Source organism: Carassius auratus, chromosome 4 (assembly GCF_003368295.1).
Source record: "Carassius auratus strain Wakin chromosome 4, ASM336829v1, whole genome shotgun sequence".
Lineage (NCBI taxonomy): Eukaryota > Metazoa > Chordata > Actinopteri > Cypriniformes > Cyprinidae > Carassius > Carassius auratus.
This window is the reverse complement of record NC_039246.1, coordinates 21499507-21524081: the sequence shown is the minus strand read 5'-3', so window position 1 is coordinate 21524081 and position 24575 is coordinate 21499507. Positions and strand designations below refer to the sequence as shown.

General features: G+C 41.0%; 2 protein-coding genes and 1 long non-coding RNA gene across 6 annotated transcripts in view; 2 read left to right on the top strand and 1 right to left on the bottom strand.

Annotated features, from left to right (window-relative positions):
• Positions 1–8220, top strand: part of ccdc146 (coiled-coil domain containing 146) — a 34290-nt gene extending 26070 nt beyond the window's left edge. The window contains exon 19 of one of the 2 annotated variants that reach the window (XM_026232271.1): positions 8107–8220. The gene's annotated coding sequence lies outside the window, so the exon portion shown is untranslated. Of the gene's footprint in view, positions 1–1574; positions 2863–8106 lie in introns of those variants that run through there. The other variant, XM_026232277.1, reaches the window with a different exon arrangement.
• Positions 17–24398, bottom strand: LOC113062457 (gamma-secretase-activating protein-like). 2 transcript variants are annotated; one of them, XM_026232317.1, is made up of 32 exons: positions 24049–24398; positions 23828–23889; positions 20532–20588; positions 20289–20358; positions 20108–20155; positions 19397–19485; positions 19249–19318; positions 19102–19151; positions 18890–18994; positions 18467–18523; positions 18322–18374; positions 18139–18218; positions 18026–18028; positions 17676–17753; positions 17520–17606; positions 17283–17375; positions 14908–15128; positions 14752–14821; positions 14590–14669; positions 14434–14514; positions 13918–14052; positions 12953–13011; positions 12682–12713; positions 11888–11949; positions 10397–10492; positions 9564–9634; positions 9387–9481; positions 8583–8702; positions 8218–8279; positions 7460–7564; positions 649–745; positions 17–547 (listed from the first exon to the last, which is right to left on the bottom strand). In XM_026232317.1, exons 1-32 carry the CDS (start codon positions 24128–24130, stop codon positions 447–449), a joined length of 2571 nt encoding a protein of 856 aa, XP_026088102.1. In that variant the 5' UTR covers positions 24131–24398; the 3' UTR covers positions 17–446. The 2 variants fall into 2 exon arrangements, with proteins under 2 accessions (XP_026088102.1, XP_026088112.1); XM_026232327.1 differs by lacking the exon at positions 18026–18028.
• On the top strand, positions 20965–23251 carry LOC113062504 (uncharacterized). Of its 2 annotated transcripts, none has more exons than XR_003278543.1 (4): positions 20965–21034; positions 21324–21350; positions 21761–21844; positions 22434–23251. It is a non-coding gene; the product is annotated as an uncharacterized LOC113062504 (long non-coding RNA). The 2 variants fall into 2 exon arrangements; XR_003278542.1 differs by having other exon boundaries at positions 22438–23249.
• Positions 24399–24575: the final 177 nt, after the last annotated feature.

Below are 24575 nucleotides of genomic sequence, written 5' to 3'. Positions count from 1 at the left end.
AATTAAGCAAGAAGAGTAAAAAGAATATATGATTTTTTTTATTTTTAATGAAATATTTACAAATGTACCCATTTGACCCCAAAAAAACATATGGGGGGAAAAGATCCCTTTGTGTCTTTTTTGTTGGTGCTCTTCCATCGAATCTGTGTGTATAGATAAGTGCATAATATTCTCCATACGTATTGGCATCAGTAGAGTCAGTTTTTGTCCATCTGGGTACTAAAGTGTGATATTTACAGAACAGACTGACAGTTGGCAAATCTTTGGGCAAAAGTATGACTTTTGGCTTCAGTTTTTTAGATATTGCTAACATTGAAACTTCTGTACTACAGTAACCTGAATATATCAAGTTTTGTTCTTTGGCCAGAAGTACTTATATTTCCCTTAATTTCTTGGATTGTTTTGTTTCCCTTTTTACCACTTTTAACGTTTGTACCAGGCATTTTTTACTTGACTTCAAAGCCCAACTTGATCCGTGTTTGCTTTAAGGCAATCTCCTCCACAAACCTGACATCCACATTCTCCTGCTCCTCAGAAGGGTTCTGAGCTGAAATACAACACCCACACAATTATTACCTTACAGTAAATGATGATATTTACTATCCTACAACATATTTTATGAATTACTTCATCTCTGAAACCATGTACCTTGTTCCTCCCTTTTTGAGAGAATCTTGGCGAGGTAGTTTAGGGGTAGGAAATCAGGATAGAAACAGGACTTGCCATGGTCCAAGAGTGCAGAGTCCTAAAACATATATGTTTATCTGGGTAAACATGGAAGCATTTGTTCTGAACTAAGAGCCAAGACCATAATTCAGTTTCCTAAGAATCAAAACATTCTTTGTAAAAAAAAAAAAAAAAAAAAAAAAAATATATATATATAGTTTTCCAGGTTTTCATCTAGTGTCTAGTCTAATAATCATTTTCATCCACGTATTAGATGCAGTTGCCTGGCAGCTATTCAAACCAGTTTAATACCACAGTTTAAAAAAAAAATAAAAAAATAAAATAAAATCCTCAAATTAAAGCAAAAGCACCCTCGGCTGAATTGGTGAAACTGACAGATGCTCCAGTGTAGTGTTGTCATGGTACCAAAATTTCAATATTCGGTACAGATACCAGTGAAAATCCACAGTTCTCGGTACCAATTTCAGTACCAAAGCAAAACACAAAAATATGCTAAAAAAAAAATATTTAAATCACTAAAAAATAAAACCTTTATACTTATTTACAATTTTGTTTAAAATTTTTCTACAAGTAATATAATTATGAAAAACAGTAAACAAGTTTCACCCAAATTTAATTTGTCTTTTAATTGATTAAATTTAAACATTTTGGTAAATAAATGCCATTTGCTATTAAAATTAAAACATGGAAGAAATATTGTGTGATTTCTTTAAAAAGTTTTATAAATGTTTTCAACAGTAGTAGCAGTATCACATACATTCTACTAAATAATAGTAATTGTGGCGGAGGCGTGGTTTAGCGAAGTCTGCAACGGGAGAGCGAGTGAAGAGACGAGCGGCGATAAGTGGTTCAGGTGAGAAACAAGTAACACCTGGATCTCGTTTCAGTGATTGGCGTGGGGAACTCGCATTTAAGGAGCGCGACAGCCGGCGAAAGGAGAGAGAGACGGGGACTCGTGAGCGCAGGAAGCTGGAGAGCGATCGAGCAAACCAGACGCAGTATCCGTGGCCGAAGTGCTGTTAGAAAGTGCGCGCACCTGCCGCGCTTGTTTGTTGGTTTATTTGTTTTGTTTTGGTTTTGGAATAAAGCCTCTCACGAGCCCCGTACGCCGACTCTGGTCTCCTTCCTCTACTCTGATTGAACCTTCATTACACTGGTGCCGAAACCCGGGAGGAAGGAGAGCGTTCGCCATGCAGACTCCGTCAGCTACATCAGCCTCGCCATTTGCGGACATCATATCATCGCTCGCGGGCCTGCACCAAGAACACCACCAGGCCCTGCTGGACCTGCGGGCCGACCAAGACCACCGGTTCCAGGCGATGATGCGGGCCCAGCAGGAGGACCGCGAGCTGGTCCGGAGCTTGCTGGACCGGGAGGCTCGGACGGGGACGGCCTCCCCCAGCGCCCCGCCCCCTCACATGCCACTCCCCAAGATGGGACCCACTGACGACCCGGAGGCTTTCCTTGACTTGTTTGAGCGGACTGCGGAGGCGTGTGGGTGGCCGGTGGACAGCTGGCCCGTACGGGTGATCCCTCTGCTGTCGGGGGAGGCCCAGAAGGCGGCCCAACAACTACCCGTCCCGAACCTCCTGGTCTACGCCGACCTCAGACGAGCCATCCTCCAGAGGGTGGGCCTCAGCCCAGAACAACATCGCCAGCGCTTCCGGTCACTGGAGCTGGCCGAGGCGGGCCGACCCTTTGTGTTGGCGCAGCAGCTCCGGGACTCGTGCCGCAAATGGCTGTTGGCCGGGGACGGCGATGCCGAATCCATCATCAACGCGGTGGTACTGGAGCAGTTCATCTCCCGCCTTCCAAAGAAGTCCGCCCAGTGGGTCCAGTGCCACCGCCCGGCGTCGCTGGATCTGGCCATCCAACTGGCGGAGGATCAGCTGGCGGCGTGCTCCGGGGTCGGCGAGCCCCTCCCTGCTGTCTCTCTCTCTCTCTCTCTGTTTCCCCCTCCCCCCCCACTCCGAAATCTCTCCCTCTCCCTAGGTCCCGTTGGGTGGGGCCAGCGAGGGCTGCGCCCCGCTGGAGGGTGGCGATGGAGCCTGCGGCCGGGGCCCGAGGTCCCACACGAGGGATGGCCGCTCCCCAGCGACGGGGGAGTGAAGACACTCCGGCTGCTTCCCCACGTCAATCCCCTGAGCCACTTCCCGCCACTAGGGCAGCGGGGAGACCCGGGCCAGCCTGCTGGCGTTGCGGGGATCCGGGCCACTTTGTGGACAGGTGCCCGATGATGGAGGTGGGGACACTGGTCCGGATCCCGGACGACCCGCAGGCTGCCCCCGATCAAGCCGGGCTGTACCAAATACCCGTGAGTATTAAGGGGGGTACCTATCAGGCTCTGGTGGATTCAGGTTGTAACCAGACCTCCATCCATCAAAGCCTGATACAATCCGGGGCATTGGATACGGGCCGCATGGTTAAGGTGAGGTGTGTGCACGGGGATATAAGGGAATATCCATTAAAAGCCATAGGTATTAAATTTCGGGGCCATAAGCATAGTGTGGAGGTGGCCGTTAGTCCGCGCCTCCGGCATCCGCTAATTTTGGGGACGAATTGGCCAGCATTTCAGCATTTACTAGGGTGTTTGACAGCGGGTGCCGTCGGGGGAAAGAACCAGCCGGGGGGCGGGGCGAGCGCTCAGGTGGGAGAATCTGTCCCGGGGCCTAGCGGGGCGGTCTCAGGGGAACCGAGCGGCATGGCGAGGCTAAACCTTGCCGGCCGCGATGACTTTCCCCTGGAACAATCCCAGGACGAGACGCTGAAGCATGCCTTCGAGCAGGTCCGCTCGATCGATGGGCGGGTCCTCCACCCTGAGCGTCCGCTATCCCACCCGTATTTTGCCGTTATTAAAGACAGGTTGTATCGAGTGACCCACGACGCTCAGACAAATGAAGATACAACCCAGCTGTTAGTACCGCGGAGCCGTCGGGAAATGCTTTTCCGGACGGCGCATTGTAATCCTATGGCAGGGCACTTAGGAGTAGCAGCAACACTAAATCGTCTAACGACCCGATTCTTTTGGCCGGGCATTCACGAGAACGTGCGCAGGTGGTGCGCGTCTTGTCGGGAATGTCAGCTGGTAAACCCACCGGCCGTTCCAAAAGCGCCTTTGCGCCCTATTCCTCTAGTGCAGGTCCCCTTCGAGCGAATTGGTATGGACCTGATCGGGCCGTTAGAGCGATCCGCACGGGGACACCGTTTCGCGTTAGTCTTAGTGGATTACGCGACACGGTATCCAGAAGCAGTGGCGCTCCGCAACATCTCAGCCAAAAGTGTGGCGGATGCCTTGTTTCGTTTAATCTCCCGCGTGGGAATCCCAAAAGAGATTCTCACGGACCAGGGCACCGCGTTTATGTCGCGCACGTTAAACGAATTGTACGGATTATTGGGCATTAAAGCGGTGCGTACCAGCGTCTATCACCCACAAACGGACGGTCTGGTCGAACGGTTTAATCGCACATTAAAAACCATGATCCGGAAATTCGTACATGAAGACGCGAAAAATTGGGACCGTTGGCTAGAACCCCTCTTATTTGCTGTGCGCGAAGTCCCCCAAGCCTCCACGGGGTTTTCCCCCTTCGAGCTTCTCTATGGACGTCAGCCCAGGGGGGTGCTAGACGTCCTGAGAGAAACTTGGGAGGACGGACACTCGGATAGCAAAAATGAAATTCAATATGTCCTGGACCTGCGCGCAAAACTCCATACACTGGGGCGGCTCTCTATGGAGAATTTGCTTCAGGCCCAGGGCAGACAAAGCCAGCTATATAACCGGGGAACTAAGCTACGAGAATTTGCACCGGGAGATAAAGTGCTCGTTTTACTGCCAACCTCTAGCTCCAAATTGTTAGCCAAGTGGCAAGGACCATTTGAGGTCACACGGCGGATAGGAGATCTCAATTATGAGGTAATACGGACAGATAGAGGCGACTCACGGCAAATCTACCACCTCAACCTCCTTAAAAAATGGAGCGGGGAGGAGTCAGTGTTGCTAGCGACGGTAGTGAGTGGGGAGGATGATCTCGGGCCAGAGGCGATTATTAAAGGAAAACCCCTCGCACTGGCTCTAGGAGGGGACCACCTCTCGCCCTCGCAGCTCACTGACATCGCGCAGTTGCAGGTAGAATTTGCAGACGTGTTTTCGCCCCTACCCGGCCGTACGGACCTGATTCAGCACCACATTGAGACAGAGCCGGGAGTCGTAATTCGCAGCCGGCCATATAGATTGCCTGAACACAAAAAAAAGGTAGTTCAGACCGAATTAGAGGCTATGCTGGGGATGGGAGTAATCGAGGAGTCACACAGCGATTGGGCGAGCCCGATAGTTTTGGTGCCCAAAACGGACGGCTCGGTACGGTTCTGTGTAGACTATCGCAGGGTGAATGCAATTTCCAAATTTGATGCTTATCCAATGCCGCGGATTGACGAGTTGCTCGATCGGTTAGGCACGGCTCGTTTTTATTCGACATTGGACTTAACCAAAGGTTATTGGCAGATCCCCTTATCTCCCATTTCCAAAGAAAAGACCGCCTTCACCACGCCGTTTGGATTACACCAATTTGTTACGCTTCCGTTCGGCTTGTTCGGGGCCCCGGCTACGTTTCAGCGCCTCATGGATCGAGTGCTGCGGCCCCATGCTGCATATGCCGCCGCCTACCTGGATGATATTATCATCTATAGTGGGGACTGGCAGCGGCATATGGAGCATGTGAGGGCGGTCCTCAGGGCGCTGAGACGGGCGGGGCTAACGGCCAACCCGAAGAAGTGCGCAGTTGGGCGGGTGGAGGTAAAGTATCTGGGCTTCCACTTGGGCCACGGGCAGGTGCGTCCCCAAATTGATAAGACGGCAGCAATTGCAACCTGTCCCAGGCCCAAGACCAAAAAGGAGGTGAGGCAGTTCTTGGGGCTGGCGGGATATTACAGGAGGTTTATTCCTCATTATTCGGACCTCACCAGCCCGTTGACTGACCTCACTAAAAAGGAGGTACCAGATACGGTCCAGTGGACGGAGCCGTGCCAACGGGCCTTTACCCGAGTTAAAGCGGCCCTGTGTGGCGGGCCGCTCCTGCACTCTCCTAACTTTGCTCTCCCCTTTTTTTTGCAGACCGACGCATCGGACAGGGGGCTGGGCGCGGTCCTGTCCCAGGAGGTGGGGGGGGAAGACCGCCCGGTGCTGTACATTAGTCGGAAGCTCTCCAAGAGAGAGACTAAGTACAGCACCATAGAGAAGGAGTGTTTGGCCATCAGGTGGGCGGTTCTCACCCTTCGTTACTACCTCCTGGGACGGGAGTTCACCCTCTGCTCGGACCACGCGCCCCTCCAGTGGCTCCACCGCATGAAGGATACCAACGCGCGAATCACCCGTTGGTATCTAGCTTTACAGCCATTTAAGTTCAAGGTGATTCACAGGCCGGGGGCGCAGATGGCTGTGGCCGATTTCCTCTCCAGGAATGGGGGGGGGGGGGGCTGCAGGCCGGATGGCTCCCCGGCCTGAGTCGGGCGGTGGGGGTATGTGGCGGAGGCGTGGTTTAGCGAAGTCTGCAACGGGAGAGCGAGTGAAGAGACGAGCGGCGATAAGTGGTTCAGGTGAGAAACAAGTAACACCTGGATCTCGTTTCAGTGATTGGCGTGGGGAACTCGCATTTAAGGAGCGCGACAGCCGGCGAAAGGAGAGAGAGACGGGGACTCGTGAGCGCAGGAAGCTGGAGAGCGATCGAGCAAACCAGACGCAGTATCCGTGGCCGAAGTGCTGTTAGAAAGTGCGCGCACCTGCCGCGCTTGTTTGTTGGTTTATTTGTTTTGTTTTGGTTTTGGAATAAAGCCTCTCACGAGCCCCGTACGCCGACTCTGGTCTCCTTCCTCTACTCTGATTGAACCTTCATTACAGTAATATTTCAAGCACAATGCCTATATGTAAAAATTAATTTATTTTGATTGGTTGCCGTGAATACCTTTAAATTTACACTGGTTTTACTCAAATGAAATGGTAAAATGCTTGTGAAGTGACTTAGAACAGTTCTGGTGATGTTGTTTATGTATTTATGTCCTCATTGAGATGACAGATGCTGAAATTACTGCAAGCGTCAAGCACTTCAGTCTATGTAGTAAACAAACCCACACGTCTCTGCCATTAATTCATTCACACAGAGACGTGCAGAACATGCAGGATTCATATTTCAACCAACTTTTGTGGCTTAGCATTTACAGATACTGGTCCATATGGAGATTTGATTTGATTAATTTATGCTAACTTTGACAAATTCCGTGACTGTCCATATTAAAATGTACGTTTAGTTTTCATGAGTGGATTTTGAGATTCCGTCCGCGTTTTCTGCTTCGCGGAAATCCTAGCGCTGTATGTGTCAAGAACCGGGTTAACCGGGTACTCAGTACCACCGGTACTTAAAGAAACCTGGTACCATGACATTGTCATTTTTTTTTTGTACCAAGTCTTTTGACAACACTAATGTATTTGTGTTTGTGTTCTAAAGAGCATCAAAGGTTTCTATTTACAACCCCATTGTGTTTTGCAGTGTTGAAAGTAGCCAATCATAGGCAAATCAGTTGATTCCTTAAGCACAATGACTAATCAGAGGCGTTTAAGTTAGGAATCCACTCTCTGCTCAAAACGTCAAAGTTTTTGTTGAGTGCTGAGTTCTGCACTCTTGTGTATCATCTCCTGGCAAGCTTTCTAGTCTGTAGGCTATAATAAGATCAAATTTTTTCATAATTTGGTTCTGGAGCAAGGTCTGCCCCCTGCCGTACTCACCGGGTTTTCTAAGTTTATTTCCAGCAGAGTCCTGACGTAGTCTCTGGAGATGCATGCAGAAGTTATGGGGTGATCCCACTGCTGGCTAACTTTCTGCTCCATATGCTAATTACAAAAACATCATGTGAACGTAATGTGACATTTATGATTCAAATACAATATTCAAAAATGTTGGGATGGACACAGAGTTGATTGGATTAATATTAATGTTATCCACCATTAAAATACCATGTTAAATATTGTCAATTTTAGGAAAGCTGCATTACTATAATAACTATTTGGCTACTGGTTAATATTTTCCCAATGACGAGAAAGAATATCATCCACTTTAATGATAGATTCTGAAGACAAATGTAGATTTTTTTTGGAATAACTTGCACAGATTAATCATGTACAATAACACTAGGAACCAAAATGTTTCCAAAACATGAGGAAGAGGTAAGAAATGAATAATGGATGAGTGCACTACCATGGAAAACAGAGGGACTAATCAGCAAGGGAATAATTGGCTTGCATTTTTCTTTTACACCTGCCGCACTTCCTCACTTGGCTGCCTTGAGACTAGAAAACAAATACTGAAGCACAAGCACATGCTCTGAGCCAAAACATGACCACAAACATGCTCACATTCCCTTTCTTTTACACAGGATTAATTCTAACATCTACAAAAGCAGCTCCAAGCTCAAGCAAGAAGTGGGGCAGGGGTCGGACCTCATAAGACACAGATTTTCAAGAGAAGAGTTAAGTAGGAAACTTACCTCAGGAAGTCTTTTCAGAATACTGAACTTCAACTGCTCATTGGCATCACTGTTATCTAAATCTGTCACGAGAGACATAGAAAGAGTAAGAGGACAAAACATTGTTCTTAAAATAAAACACTAACTCCTAAATGGCCATGTTTCTTTAATAATGTGGATAATTAATGTGGTCTCGTATTTATCCTCTGTTTAATTCAAATCTAATTCATTTTATGCAGGTCAGAAATACGTTTTTTTGTCTATTGAAGACCTTAATTCAGTTACCGAATATATGATGTAGGACAGCATAGGAGTTCAAAGTTGACCGGTAAAGTCCAAGTACTGTTTTCAGAACAGGGTATGTTAAAATGGGTTTAAATTAGTACCTGTCATAAGTCGTGAAACAAATGGTTCTGTAAGCTGAAGAAGGCCATGGTCCACATATTGGAGAAAAGTGTGCTGTGGGAGACATCGGACTCCAAGCACACTTAACAGTGTAGAATAACCTATAAGTGCACACATAATAAACCACTTAAGCGTTTTAACCAGTTTTGTGATGGATCAAGTGGACAAAACTGAAGCACTGGGTCAGTGACTCCTAATCGTCTTCCAAGCAGCCCTGAGCCCAGGCCAAAGCATTTGTGTCAAAGAGTGGATCCACCCAGATATATCTGGCCCACTTTAGATTTCAGAAACAGCTTTTTTCCCTCACTGGGTCAGAAAATCAGACACACCCCATCACTAAACGATATGGGATTCATTTGGAATTTGGAGAGATGCTCATTCGATTAATCTTTAGAGGGTTCAAATGTATGTGGTCGGCCATGGGAGAACAAAGATAAAGTTTTTTACCCTTTGGCAACATCAAACAAACTCTTAAAATCCAGCAGCTCCCTTTTCCGTAATATTGTATATCAAGAACATTAACTCTGTAAGATCTAGTGAACTGTCTACTTTGATAGGAAAAACATGCTCCCAACAAGAACTGTTTTACTAAAGTATAGAAAGATTTTAACATCAAACTCTATTGGAATCAATTGTGAATTCCATGAGAATTGTCTTTTCATGTGGAGCATTCCAAATAATCACTTAATGGTCTTAATAGGCATGTAGTTGACAAACAAGCAGCTCAATGGGATTTGGAACTGTTTTCTGTGTTCTCAAATTTTCTCAGTCAGGCGTCTTCTTACCTGGAGGGAGGGGGAGACAGAGCCCTTTAGTTGCTTCCAGAATGCGAAACATCACATGAAACATCGCCCACTCTTCTGAACTGCCCTGCTGCTTACTAAAACAGAAAATTGAAGGCTTTAGATTCAAGAAGTCAAGAACTTTCAAAGAGGAAGTAAAATATGGACAGGTGCACATACATGCAAAGCACCCAGGGGCCCAACTTCAGCTTCTGCCACATCAATTCCAACACGTGCCAGACCAGTTCCAGCTGAACAGAGAACACGGTTACAAAAATACATATAGAAGATTCAAGACAACACCCATCCTGCATGAAACTACTATGATTCTGTCAAGATGATCAGTGGAAATACTCTCACTGTCCTCAATTGACAACTTTCAGAGAGTGTACATGACAGTCTGTCTGACTCACTCTCCCTTCCTGTTTTCATTTTCACAAACACACGAGCACCACCCTTGCTCACTTTAGTTTCACTTGAGCAAGCTCATTAACTCCAACACTTGGCAGATAATGCATGGGTTCTCACATCCTCATGCTCACCCTGGTCTGAAAACAGGACGAACCAGTAAACGTCTGCTTCCCCTTTGGTCTTCCGAATGGGCTCGATTCAGTGGAAACAGATATTTAGTGCATCTTGAACTTTTGTTCCTTTACGCAATAGGAGAGCAGAACATTATGCGGTTTGTTCCAATCTTCCAAGTAGGAGGGAGATAACTGTGTTTTGGCATAAGGACAAGAGTTTATCACTCTGGGACCACGTGCAGACCACAAGAAAAAAGGTCGTCGCCCTGTGCATATTTAAAGACTCCACGATATATAACCTAATCACTAAATCGTTTTTTCAGTTGATCTAGTGGCAGACTTAAAACACTTGAAATAATCAAAAAAGGGTGGTTTGCTTAAGGTGCAGCTTTGTTTTTTGTCGACAGAGGAGATTCGGCCCACTCCTGCCAACTGCTAACACGTGTGCTGCAAGAGATTTCATAATGAAGCAAAAGCACAAACACATACCAGCTTCGCAGCATAATTCACCACCAGCAAATCAATCTTTTTCTTCCCAAGTCGTGATAAATGTCTGTTTAAGTGCTCTCGAAGTTTGTCCACCATCTGAAAAAACAGATATATATCCACTTCACACAGAAGGATGCTTTTAAAAAAGGTAAATGTACAATCTGCAGTGCATAAAAAAAAAAAAGAAATTGGTTGACTTGTTTTAAGGCGAGACACTGCAGGCAAAAACACTGTTTTTTCAAGCACCTGTCAATTTTGAGATTTTGGGCTTTTTGGTTTTTCATAAAGTGCTTTTTCAAACTAGCGGAAGGAAAACATCCAAAAGACACTGTTAAGTGTTTCTTTTATAGCACTTTATCTGTTTGTGTCAATAGATTTCAATTACAATACATATTTTTAAAGGCCGTTTTCTCAAAATGAGTTTTTTCTTTAACACTGAGCCATAAATCTCAACTTCAGTAGCACGTACACACACCAAACTTGACATTTTTATTCCTGTCTATATTCTGAAGGTTTTTACAGAGGGATTTGTTCATATTTATTTTCCTTGGTTATATACAACATTTTATTCCCCCCAAAATTGTGAAAATATATTGTTTTCTGGCTGTTCAAAGTATTTTCTGAATTATGGAGTTACAAAAAAAGATAACCAGAATTCCCTCTGTAAAAACATTTGACTCTAATATGTCAAAAAAATTAAACAAAAAATGTGAAACTGACTTCATCTAGTGTTCAGATTTTTGTACTAGAAATGTATGCAAATTAGCACATATCTCATTAAAGAATGCCTCATTTGCATATTTAAACATAACATTTTTGAAAACTTGTTATACAAAAAATGTTTGCAATAATCAATGTAATCAATCAACTGGGTAAGTAAGGTGATAACTATTAGATATTTTTTTTTCCCTATTCACCTGCAGTGTCTCGCCTTAATTCTATATTTTAATAATACACACACACACATATATAACCAATAGTAATAAATATATGCAAAATATGTATACATGTACAGTATGCTATATACATATATATTTGATATAAATAAAAGGCCATCAAGTGATCCAAAAGACATAATTATAAATACAATTATCAAGAAAACTGGTTGCTTGGATTATGCTCGGTTGTGCAGTTTAGAAGTGTGGAATGACCAATCAGAATCATGTATTAGAGAAAGCTGAACAATTAATTATAAATATATACTTTTATGATTAAATTAAATTAAATCCTTAATGGATTCCTTGTCAGATTGGTCTATATAAGAATAATAAATCTTAAGGACTACTGCAGTCACAAGACCATTTTAAGACAAGTCCTCTGTTTGTTATTAAGGCTTTTATCCTTGGTTTGTATAATGGTCTTGAATTGTCTGCACTTATCTCCTATTCGCTCTTATTTCAGCTGCTTTGATGGCATGTCTGCTTTAATTTGTTTGGAGAGTTACAGCTGACCACTGCTGGATAAAGGACAGCTGAATGGTCAGCTACTCACCAGGCCCACCAGCACCCTCTGCTGTTGGTCTTCTTCTTGAAACAGTGGAACTACACGCTTATCTGGAAGGACAAAGCGAACGTACGAAAGAAAGTGAGCGTTTAAGGTTTAGTTTCATCATTTACACATGCAATTATGTTTTTCTGTGGAACCCAAAAGCCCTGCCCTCATCTGTAGCGCTCAAATTTTATTCTCACTAGAGTACATTCTGACTTTTGTTTGGTCACCATGTGAATCTTTTGCATGGAAAAGAGCAGCGTTAGCATTCTGCAAAATAGCTTATTTTGTGTTTTACACACTATACCAATCCAGTCCTGTCAGACAAAATGTGACAACCTTAATAATTCGACTAATTTCTATTATCTTTGTAGGAACTGAAAAAAAAAAAAAAAAAAAAAACTTTTTGGTAAATGACAAGCTACAAATAAAAAAAAATCCCATCCAGAACTGAAAGGTATTCTGACTAACACAGGATAACACATTGTTTTGTCTTACGTGTGTGTGTGTGTGTGTGTGTGTTTTGAGTGAGAAGGAGGAACTGTAATCACTCTTATATAACAGTATGGAGTTCCTCCGCCCATTTCCCTCATATCTAAAGAGGTGTTTGATTAATTACACATAAACCTAGAGACTGATTACATTCGAGCCAGAGAATGTGACCCTGAAACTTAAACTCCAGTCGCAGGGACTTTCCATGAAAGTTTGAAATATTTCCAGGATTTGATCAGGGATAAATAATCTCACAAGTGTGCTTTCGTTAACACGACTGGCCATTTAAACTGAGTTTCTCTTACCCAAACGCCAAGTGTCCACCATGGACAGAACTCTGCATGTAAGAAACAAACAGGAAAAGAGAACTTTGAATTACATCAAGCTGCATTTCACCAAAACAGCAAAAGTAAATACTGTCTTGTTTTAAAGAGGTTCAAATAATTCATATTAAGAGTTAGTTTGCTTTTGCATGAAAAAACACTCTGTTTTGTTTTGTTACAAACTTTCTTACACACTCAAGTCTCCATGCACACTCATGCACATAATATTAAGCACATGCCAAACTCCACCCACTTTTTTGTGTTGTCCTCAATTTGGCGATGATAGCGGGGAGATTTCTTCTTCTCGGAGTTCTGCAGCAATAACAGCACAAATGTATATTTTTAAACCGATAGTTGTAGCATAGTCCTACTGTAGGTGCTCACCAGTCAATATATTGTGCCTGCTGTCATATTTTTATTATTATAACAATATAAATGTATAACATGCAATGCATATAGTATTATACATTTATAATATATATATATATATATATATCACACACACACAAATTATGACTAGGGCTGTCAGTAAAATAAAATACTTTTTTATTATAATATATATATATATATATATATATATATATATATATATATATATATATATATATATATATATATATATATATATATATATATATATAAATTGTATTATAAAAAAAAATTGTTGTTGTAAAATGTGTAATCATTTCCTTTTTAGAAGAAAAAAAAGTCAAATAATGTGAAATGATTGAATTCTGCAAAAAAAAAAAAAAACCTCAAACCTCAATATTTCTCAAAACATCATGCAAATGTGCTGTGATTCAATAATAAAACATCTTTCCCAAAATGGCCATAAAGATGTTTTTGACCAGCAAGCCTGCAGTCTTCAGCTGGTGTTCACATTTTTTATTAATGACTATTTGTTTTAGCTTCATTGATGATTACATTTCACCATAAAAAGAATGCAAATGTCTTTTGTTTAACACCTCATCTGGGTTAGATTAAGAAATACATTTTCTGTGTAAAGAATGTCCCTTTACTGAGAAATGTGTGCTCCTCTAGGGACTTTTGTGAATGTTTGTGTGAAATGGACATTTGAGCTTAGGCTCCAATCAGTTTCTACAAATCCAACAACTTTTTGACCAAATGAAATAAACATTTGAACAAATTGTATTAACTTTTGATATAGATTCTGGGTCACTTCAGACCTGATGCGTAACGTGTGGTCCTAGCGCTCACCATAGCAGCCTGAAATCTGTCCCAGTCTTCTTTAATCAGACTGGACCTGAAGCGTGGGCTCGGTACTGCCTCGAAGTACCTCATCCTGTCCAAGACATGCTGGAGATCCTCCCAATAACCCTGCAGGCTTTTAGGCTTTAATTAACCCACAAGAAGCTAAATTATTCCCACAATAATAAAATACAAGCACAAAAGTATTGCAAAACAGACTTTTGATATTATGTTTCCTGCTAACAACTCTTCCAAGCAGAGTTAATGAATCAGTCTATATGCACTCCTACATATCTGCCACTGTTTCTTCTGCCACCTAGTGTTTAGAAAGTGCACTGTTTTTTGTTCATTTGTCAGCCTATTTAATATCTGTGATGTGAGGTACAGAACATGAACGGTGTACAATATGCTCAGTAACATATTAAGAAAGTAAATCAGATTTGTTTTTTAAATGTCCTGCTGATTATCATTTAAAGATTATTTCATATAATACAATAATGCATATAGAATTTATATCCGTCTTACCTTCCCTTTAATTAATGGCTGACAGAGCAGTTCAGGAGTGCATTTCACCCCAGGGATTGCTGTCAGAGCCACAGGAAGCTCCTAGAAAAAAGGCTTCCATTCAAGCTCATATAAAACAGAAAAATAAGTCATGTAGAGAAAAATAACTCTGTGTACCTTTTTCTCAAAAACACAGGAGTACGGCAACAACTTATCTAGGCTCACACACTGCTGGTAGCATATTCTGTACAGGGTCGCTGAAATGAGAGTTATACAATTGTTTTTAATACTCATCTTGCATGCAAAACTCACATAGGTCGCGTGAATCGAAGCACACACCTAGAATAAATTCCTGAATCTGATCAAAAGCATCAAAGCTCATGACATTCTCACTGATCCAGTTTATAATCTGGAACAAGAGAGAAATGAGAATCACACATTAGAGTGAGTTTTCAGCACACAAAACTAATCTCTCTCTCTCTCTCTCTTACTCACCTTGAGCTCTATCACAGGATTTGGCTGAAGGTAGACCAGCATGCAGTGCAGAGCAGCAAGCCGCTGGGCCTCTGGCCTGTCTGAACCGAGAAGCTCAAGCAGGAAGTCCGGATTGAGCTCCATGGTGTACATCCTGCCGGCACGGACATCAAGCAACCTGCTGCCAGACACACTCACAACTTCTCTGCCTGAACCCAGGTCTTCAATATAACCATCTGCCCCTGTGAGAAGGTAATACACACAGAAGATACACAATGGATCAGCACTGCAGAATTAGGTTAAGTGACTGTTGAAATAGAACATTTCAAATAACAGTTAAAATCATCCTAAATATGTTGAAATTGGTGCTGTCAAATGACTAATCAAGATTAATTGCATCCAAAATAAAATAATTTATTTTACATAAAATATGCATACATGTATAGATTTAAATAATACATGCATATATTTAAGAAAAATACATCATGTTTGTATATTAAATATATTTATCTGTAATATAAATAATATACATGTCAATATTTTTTAAAATGTGTGTGTATTTATATATACACACACAATAAATAGACGCAGTGCACAAACTTTTTTGGATGCAATTAATCTTTTGACAGCACTAGTTAAAATATATGCAAAGTCTAACATTCATTACACATAATATTATAAAAAAAATAATTTCAATAATAAATATCAAATATATGAAATAGTTTGCAGTATTTCAAAATAAAAACAAACACATAAAAAAAGAAAAGAAAAACGCCCAATCTTCTGAAGAAAAAATAAAATAAAATTACACGTGCACACACACACACACACACACACACACACAGTGGGTACAGAAAGTATTGAGACCCCCTTAAACTTTTCACTCTTATATTGCAGCCATTTCCTAAAATCATTTAAGTATTTTTTTTTCCTCAATGTACACACAACAACCCATATTGACAGAAAAACACAGAATTGTTGACATTTTTGCAGATTTATTAAAAAAGAAAAACTGAAATATCACATGGTCCTAAGTATTCAGACCCTTTGCTCAGTATTTAGTAGAAGCACCCTTTTGACCTAATACAGCCATGAGTCTTTTTGGGAAAGATCCTCTCCAGTTCTGTCAGGTTGGATGGTAAACGTTGGTGGAAACCATTTTCAGGTCTCTCCAGAGATGCTTAATTGAGTTTAAGTCAGGGCTCTGGCTGGGCCATTCAAGAACAGTCACGGAGTTGTTGTGAAGCCACTCCTTGGTTATTTTAGCTGTGTGCTTAGGGTCATTGTCTTGTTGGAAGGTGAACCTTCGGCCCAATATGAGGTCCTGAGCACTCTGGAGAAGGTATCCCTGTACTTGGCCGCAATCATCTTTCCCTCGATTGCAACCAGTTGTCCTGTCCCTGCAGCTGAAAAACACCCCCACAGCGTGATGCTGCCACCACCATGCTTCACTGTTGGGACTGTATTGGACAGGTGATGAGCAGTGCCTGGTTTTCTCCACACAAATACTGCTTAGAATTAAGGCTGAAAAGTTCTATCTTGGTCTCATCAGACTAGAGATTCCTTCAAGTGTTTTTTAGCCAACTCCATGGGGGCTTTCGTGTGTCTTGCACTCAGGAGAGGCTTCCGTCGGGCCACTCTGCCATAAAGCCCGACTGGTGGAGGGCTGCAGTGATGGTTGACTTTCTACAACTGTCTCCCATCTCCCGACTGCATCTCTGGAGCTCAGCCACAGTGATCTTTGGGCTCTTCTCCCCCGATAGTTCAGTTTGGCTAGACGGCCAGCTCTAGCAAGGGTTCTGGTCATCCCAAATCTCTTCTATTTAAGGATTATGGAGGCCACTGTGCTCTTAGGAACCTTAAGTGCAGCAGAATTTTTTTTGTAACCTTGGCCAGATCTCTGCCTTGCCATAATTCTGTCTCTGAGCTCTTCAGGCAGTTCCTTTGACCTCATGATTCTCATTTGCTCTAACATGCACTGTGAGCTGTAAGGTCTTATATAGACAGGTGTGGGGCTTTCCTAATCAAGTCCAATCAGTATAATCAAACACAGCTGGACTCAAATGAAGCTGTGGAACCATCTCAAGGATGATCAGTAGAAATGGACAGCACCTGAGTTAATTATCTGAGTGTCACAGCAAAGGGTTGGAATACTTAGGACCATGTGATATTTAAGTTTTTCTTTTTTAATAAATCTGCAAAAATATCAACAATTCTGTTTTTTTTTTTTTTTTTGGCAATATGGGGTGCTGTGTGTACATTAATGAGGAAAAAAATGAACTTAAATGACTTTAGCAAATGGCTGCAATACAACGAAGAGTGGAAAATTGAAGGGGGTCTGAATACTTTGCGTACCCACTTTATATTTTATATATAATATATATATTATGCTGTACCTGACAGGAAAAGACTGTAGCAGAGCAGGTCTTGTTGTCTGCAGTTGATGAGGTGCAGGAAATGATCAGCCAGGTACACCACTATATAATAATCTGAAATAAATGAATCATCAACTGAGAAGATAGCCTATGACAATATTTCAGATGAACGACTTTCCATGTACTGTATGAGAGAGAATTAAAGAGTGGGCTGGATGGATTTCAGTGGGCTGATTGAGAGATGTTAGGTGTACTAACCCAGATGAATGAAGATAGGATGGACAGTTGGCAAATTAACAGGTGTAGAGCCTTTCTCTAAAGAAACAGTGAACGTCTTGCTGCAACCTATCAGAGAGAGTCTATTTAATCCTCTATAAAATGACCTTTATATCACTGCTGCATGATGTTTGGTACCTCTGTGCACAAATGCAATAGTGTAGGTGGCTTCCTTATGCCAGTGAACTGGATGGCTGTAGCACACACACATGGTTCCTGTTCATGACCCCCAGAGATTAAGAACAGCAACATGCATCAGTACAAATCAAATGAATTACATACAAACACAAAATCAAAGTCAAAATAGCTGAAATGCAGGTCAGCAGAAATCATGTAGGCGATTTACAGCATTTTGGTAATCTGGCAATAGATGATTTCAGGAGATGCTTTTGCGATTATAAGCCAGCTTTTAAATGATCAACATGTGAAGCATGTTGATTGTGATTAAGTCAAAACATGCGAAAAAGCACGAGAAAATACAAACTTACTCTCTATCCCATGATAAGTTAGAAAAGTGGAAAAAACACAGGTAAATATGAGCAGAAGTTATAGTATTTCACAGTATGGTTTCATGTTGAAGAGCACATGCCTAATAACTTACCTGTTGGGCTGGTGAAGACCTCTAACATGAGACCCTCGTCCTTCATGTCCTGATAGTGATCGTATCCAAAATTAACAAACCTGTAAAACCCCAGACAGCGCTTTATTCATTTTACAATCATGCTTATATGAACTGCTTTGCATGTCTTTAACTGCAAAACGTCAAATGAATTAAGTGACTGACCTCACAGAAGACGTGACAGAAGAGACACTGGGCATCTCCAGTGGAAGCTCAAACTGTTGCACATAAAAGCATGTATTTGTAATTAATCAGTTCCTCTAAATATTATTATAATAAGGCAGTTTCGATGTGACACAAAGTTGTTTACCACAGTCTCAAAATTGCGATCAGGGTAAAACTGCACACACTTCAGTGTGTGTTTCTCCTATAGGATAGAAAAAGAAAAACATACTGGAAATATGTACATGTTCAAAACTCCGAGAAGAAAAAAAAAACAAACGGTGAAAGTCAATCAAAAAAAAAACTTTAGAATGATTAAGAAGCCTGTATTATCAAATGGCTACATCCAAGAAATCTTCATTTTTTTTTAGTTTTCTCAGATGTAGCCATTTGATAATAAAGGCTTTTTAATTCCCTAGAGTGCCGTGATCATTCTGATGTATTTGTTGATGGACTGTGATAAACCCTAGACCAGAGATCAGCTTGACCTTACAGCACCAGGACCCCGAGACACACACTCTACTTTTGGACTTTGTTTAAACAGTGAAAGTCAACTGAAAGAGATTCTGACCCGTGCAGTGATGTAGAACAGTCTTTGAGTATCCGAGTCCCACTGAACCCAACTGAAGTCCTCTGCAACTCTCTCTCTACTCAGACGCTCAGGATTCTGCATCACCTGTTTGAACAAGGACATGTGTTTTTAACCGTTTTCCAATTTGTATGAGCATCATTAGATTTGTATAAAGCCTTGTATCATGAAAACATATTAAGAGCAGCCCTTACCACTCTGTAGCCCTCCTGCCTCGTCAGAGTAATGTGGTACTGATCAACATCTGTAGCAACAAAATAACCATAAATGATAAATTACAATAAATATATTTGAAATAGTAGTAGCATTGATGGTTTCTGAAACACTTCCACAAAACTTACAGCCATCCTCTGCCGCCAACAGCAAATGACTCTCCAGTACAGTGGTCCGATATGTCTTAGGATAAAGAAACTAGAAAGGGGGTCATGGGAAATTTCAATTGTGATTTCAATGTTTGATCACCAGCTCCACATAACTGCTGTTTACTACCTGCACTTTGACTTTGCAGTCCACTGCCTTCAGGACCTTTGTGTTGTTGATTGGGTGTATCTCAATGAGAAGAGTCAAACATTTTGACACTAAAGCAGAAAGAAAACAGAATTGTGTCAGGAGTTAAAGCTCAGAGTCTCTGTGAATGCACTTTTATTTCCAGTTGTATTATGATTTGAGCAAACATGTATACATTTTATGCCTCTTGAATTTAAAACAGGCTTACAGTTCGACTTTTTGTACATGTATTTGGTGAAAGAATTAGGGTTCCTTTAAGACAAAAAGGAGACATTTGTATTAAATTTGTATTTTATGATTTATTTGATCAACTCTGCTGTGATGTTACCACAGCACCCCATGAGAGAAGTGAAAGCATGTTGGTATAAAACTGCAAAAAAAGCTTCTTCCTCCTCAAATGATCTAACCATAAAAATATTTCAGAAACAGGAACTTGTGACAATCGTGCCATAAAGCAGAATAAAACTATGTTAAACAGTAACTTAAAACTGAAAATGACAACATCTGATGCAATGGAGTTCAGTGAAATTTATTCAATTTGAATAAATACAGTAGCATGTCTCAATGTCTAAATACATTTGAATTCCAAAACATAATTTTGTATTCAATGCTAGCGAAACGCTTGCATTGTTGAGCTTTGCAGTGAATAACAATTAAAGTTAATAATATATTGTTATGAATTAAGTCCTGTACCTGGTTTAAAGCGGCCTTCTCCCTGTGTGGACTGAGATAGACTGACCGCTAGCACAGAAAAAGCTCACATTAGTGATCACCTTCTTAAATTCAGAAGGTCAGAATAATGAGCTGAAATAAACACTAGCAATACAATGATGCCTTCATGCTAAAAATAAACTATACTGGCCTGCAGACTCACCTAGGAGTGTTTCTTCTTTATTTAAAGAGCAGCTGGTGACACACTCTTGCTTTTCAAAAGTGTAGAGGAGCTGTAAAGAGGCACGTGACAGAAAAAATTACAACTTGGATTGGTGTATTAAAATAAACGAGAATTATGCATCACTTCCAGTTTATTTATATTCAGTTTATAAGCATGCGTATATGACTGGAATTACATATTCACTGGCACAATGTTCATCCCATTGCGTTACCTATTCTGTACCTTATTCTCTGCACTGAAAGGATCGTACTTCCCAATTCTTGTAGTTCCTGTTGCTCCCTAAACATAAGGATCGGGAAATCAGTAAGGAAAATAACAAAAGTATAACAGGAAGTGAACACAGTGACATCCATTCAGTTTGCATGTACTACAGTGTCTTCTGTATGTATGGCACGTAGTGCTCGTTTGCTTTAGACTGGCGACAGATTGTCCCGCGCGCGTCATTCGCGCTGCTATGAATGGAACGTCGCGCGCATGACCTGTCAAATTAAAGGAGATAGGTATAAACGGAGGTCGGAGCCAGCTCCAAATGGGCGGGAAAGCTCCAAATGGGTGGGACTTCAGCTCCAAGTGGGCTGTACAAACCTCCAGAACCTTTTGATTGGTTTATTTAATGTCATGGGGTTAATGCACGCTGCGAATCCCCCCCCCCCCCAAAAAAAAAAAAAAAAGACGACGTCAACTTCCCAAGGCTTTTCAGCGTCAAGAAAGAGGAGTTTGAAGGGGTAAGTTTAGACTTGTACAACATATTACAAGTTGCGAAAAAGTGCAGTATCTTGGCGGTTGATGTTTTAGTCTTGACGTAGTTAAATCATGATTACAAGCTCATTGCATTCAAGTTTGAAAATGGGAGGACGTTCATGTGCAATTTTTACCTTCAAAACTCATATTTACGATTATTCCGAGATCACGTTAAGACAGCATTAGCAGCACAGATAAATTACATCTTTATTGTGTATGTTACCCTTTTGTGCTAAATATTTCTGCAATACATATATAGGATTTACGCTGCAGATTACGGACACTGAAGACTATAAGCAGGTATTGTTACTAACGTTACGTAAAATATGCAGGCCTATGTATTATAACTGCACTGATATTTAAGCGATCAATAACTATTAATAGATTTAGTGTTCCATAAGATTGAGTCTTAGTTAAAACTCCTTACTGATAATGCTTGACTTTAACAAAGCTGGTCATTGTTTCAAAACCATTTTAAAATGTTATCTATTTTTACGTGTAACGCTAATCCAAATAATGTAATGCAATTGAAATATTTGGTTTAATTACCAAATTCATTTTTCAATTTAATAATCATAACAGAGTGATTATATGAGGATAACTGCAGTGTCCACTACCATGCATTACATATCAACAGGTGTAGAATTAATTTTGGTCATTGTAGGAAACACAAACAAACAAAAACATTATGTGTAAACTTTGTGTTACAGAAAGTTCAAGTCTGGGTGGCCAAAAGTTACATTTCAGTGATCTGGTTACCGCCTCTCTCTGCAAACCCAAAGGATCACTTTCCTGTAAACTTGTTTTTGTTCTTTCTATGCATCAAGATGTGTAATTTATTTTTTCTGAAGATTTTTGACTAATGTGTGTGTGTATGTGGGTCTTTGTGTGGATAAATTATGTTCATACTTTAAAGGTGGACATTTGCAACAGCGCTTGTCCCTAAAATTGCTCCAGGGGTATGGTCAGAGACTGTCCTAAATGACAAATGTTGGAATGTAAATGACATTACATTCTGTGGACGTCTCACATAAATTTGCATTGTACTTAATGTTAACTTGTCAACAGTGAATTATTTTAGGATGTCATTGGACTGAATGTTTAGTGACTAATGACACTTCATTCCAGTAAAAATATAATCCATAGCATTGGAGTAAAAGCAGCAGCAAAGTGTTCCAATGCTGATAAAAATCAAGCTGGTTAAAACCTCGGGTTCCTTAAATATCTGTTCTACAGGACTGTTTGGGGTTGGACAGATTTTGTTATGGTTTTGAAGTCTGATGCTCACCCGCCCTTCATCTATTTCTTCAGAAATGCAGAAGAAACAGTATTTACATATTGCAAATCGTAATAATATTTTACAATAACTCTTTTCTATTTGAGGCAGCAGCGGATCTACCCCAATCATCATTAACGGGACCACAGTGGAGAGAGTGAGCAGCTTCAATACCTTCAAATGCCCTGCAAAGAGTAGCTGAGAACATGTCCAGAACATTTCTCCCCTCTCTGCAAGACACCCAAAACAGGAGATGTAAATCTAGGGCTGTTAAGATCCTTAAAGACCCCACCAACCCATCTGCTACAGTCAGGCAGACGCTTCTGCAGTCTGATGGCAAAGACGGAGAGGCTCAGGAGGAGTTTCTTCCCTCATGTTATCAGACTACTAAACATGGACATTAAACACACTGCACTTTATAGACTGGTTGTTTAGGGCTACCCAATAACTCTCTGCACACTGCGCTTTTTTGACAACCTAACTATGCATTTCATCCTCACTGCACATTGTTTACATCTCTGCACATCATCTGTGTAGCAGTTTCTATGTAGCATCTCTACAAATCATCTGTGTAGAAGTTTAATACAGTATATTGTGTATATTTCATTATTTGTATTTAATTATCTCCAAAAAAAAAAACTTTGTATTCCCTATCCCTATTGTTTCATTATTTGTATTTAATTTTCTCTTATTTTTTTTTGCACAGTCTAAAAAGAGTATGCCAGACCTACATTTCACTGCTTTTTGCATGTCATATAACAAATAAAACCTGAATTTTAAATGGTTTGGAGCGTTACCTGTGATTGATTTGGTGATAAAAAGGATATGGGGAAATGAGTGTCTTAAATTGGACTTTGGTACCAATAATATTTTCCAAGTCTTGGAATGTTTTTTTTTTTTTATTATTATTAACTCTTGTATTACTATTTAGATTTTTTTTTCTTTTTTTAAATGTTTATTTGTAAAATGTACTTCCACGTGTGGCCTTTTGTAATGTTGTTTCACCTAGAGCCAAGGGGGTTGTAACAATCTAAACAATATAATTCTCCCTCAGATTTCAAACTTGCATTAAATAAAAAACATTCACATACAGTAAACATTTTATTGCTCTAAATTACTCATTCATTTTCTTGATACTGATATAATTATACAATTAATATAATTTAATATACTTGAATGTTTGCAGTTGTCACAAAATTATATAACCTCTTGTTAATAAAATTTAAACTACAATGAAAAACAATAAATCTGTTTTTCATTAGTATCGCTAATTATGCCATCCTCATTCGCGCGCATCCCGGCAATGACGCAATGTGAAATTTCCGCTTAAACCCCGCCCATTTGTAAAGTCCCGCCCACTAGCGGCAAAAGTTCCTCCCACTTGGAGCTCTCCGTGAAGTCCAGCCCACTTGCGGCAAAAGCTCCTCCCACTTGGAGGTCTCCGGGCTGCAGCGATACCTACTTGAATTAAAGTGACACATCAAACTAAAGCCAAACTTACTCTCCAAGAGTATACGATCCCTCCATCTCTCTCCACACTCAGAATGCGAGGCTCAAGAACACCTGCACACATTTTAAACGAGTAACGTTACAAAAGCCCTGAGCGACCACCACCAATAATAAAAATAGTAGTAGTAATATGTTTACTATTACAACTACTTCTACTACTAATAATGTAATTATAATATATATACATATATCAAGTGCATTTAGTCTGCTTACCTATATTCGCTCTTTCCTCCTTCGCCAAAATGCTTGACACAACATCTTTCTGAGTATCGAAAACGGGGTTTAATCTCAACATGTGTGTTGTTTGTCCTGCACAGATTTAGCAGAAAACAAGCCCCTAGAGCTGAGATTGAGGAAATGACCCGATTTCACGCCTCAGCAGACTCATTTAAAGGCATATATGCATCGAACATCAGGAGCTGGAAACGATTCTAGGTGACTGATCCTGTCATCTAAAAAACATCAGGATCGATGACATTCCACTCGAAATGAAACGAAAGTCCGTCAGTCTGCCGATCCCGGCACCACTTGCGGTGTTTACAAAAGATCTGCCATACGAGCACGAAGGCGGATCCAAAACACAGCTGGGCCAATCAGAATCACACTCTTTTGGTCTACAGAATGAAGTGTAAATGTTCGAGGAATTGATTTTATGATTTTTAAATTGCATTTATTATATATTACAATCGAAAGTGTATATTCATCATTTGGAAAAAGCTATATATATATATATATATATA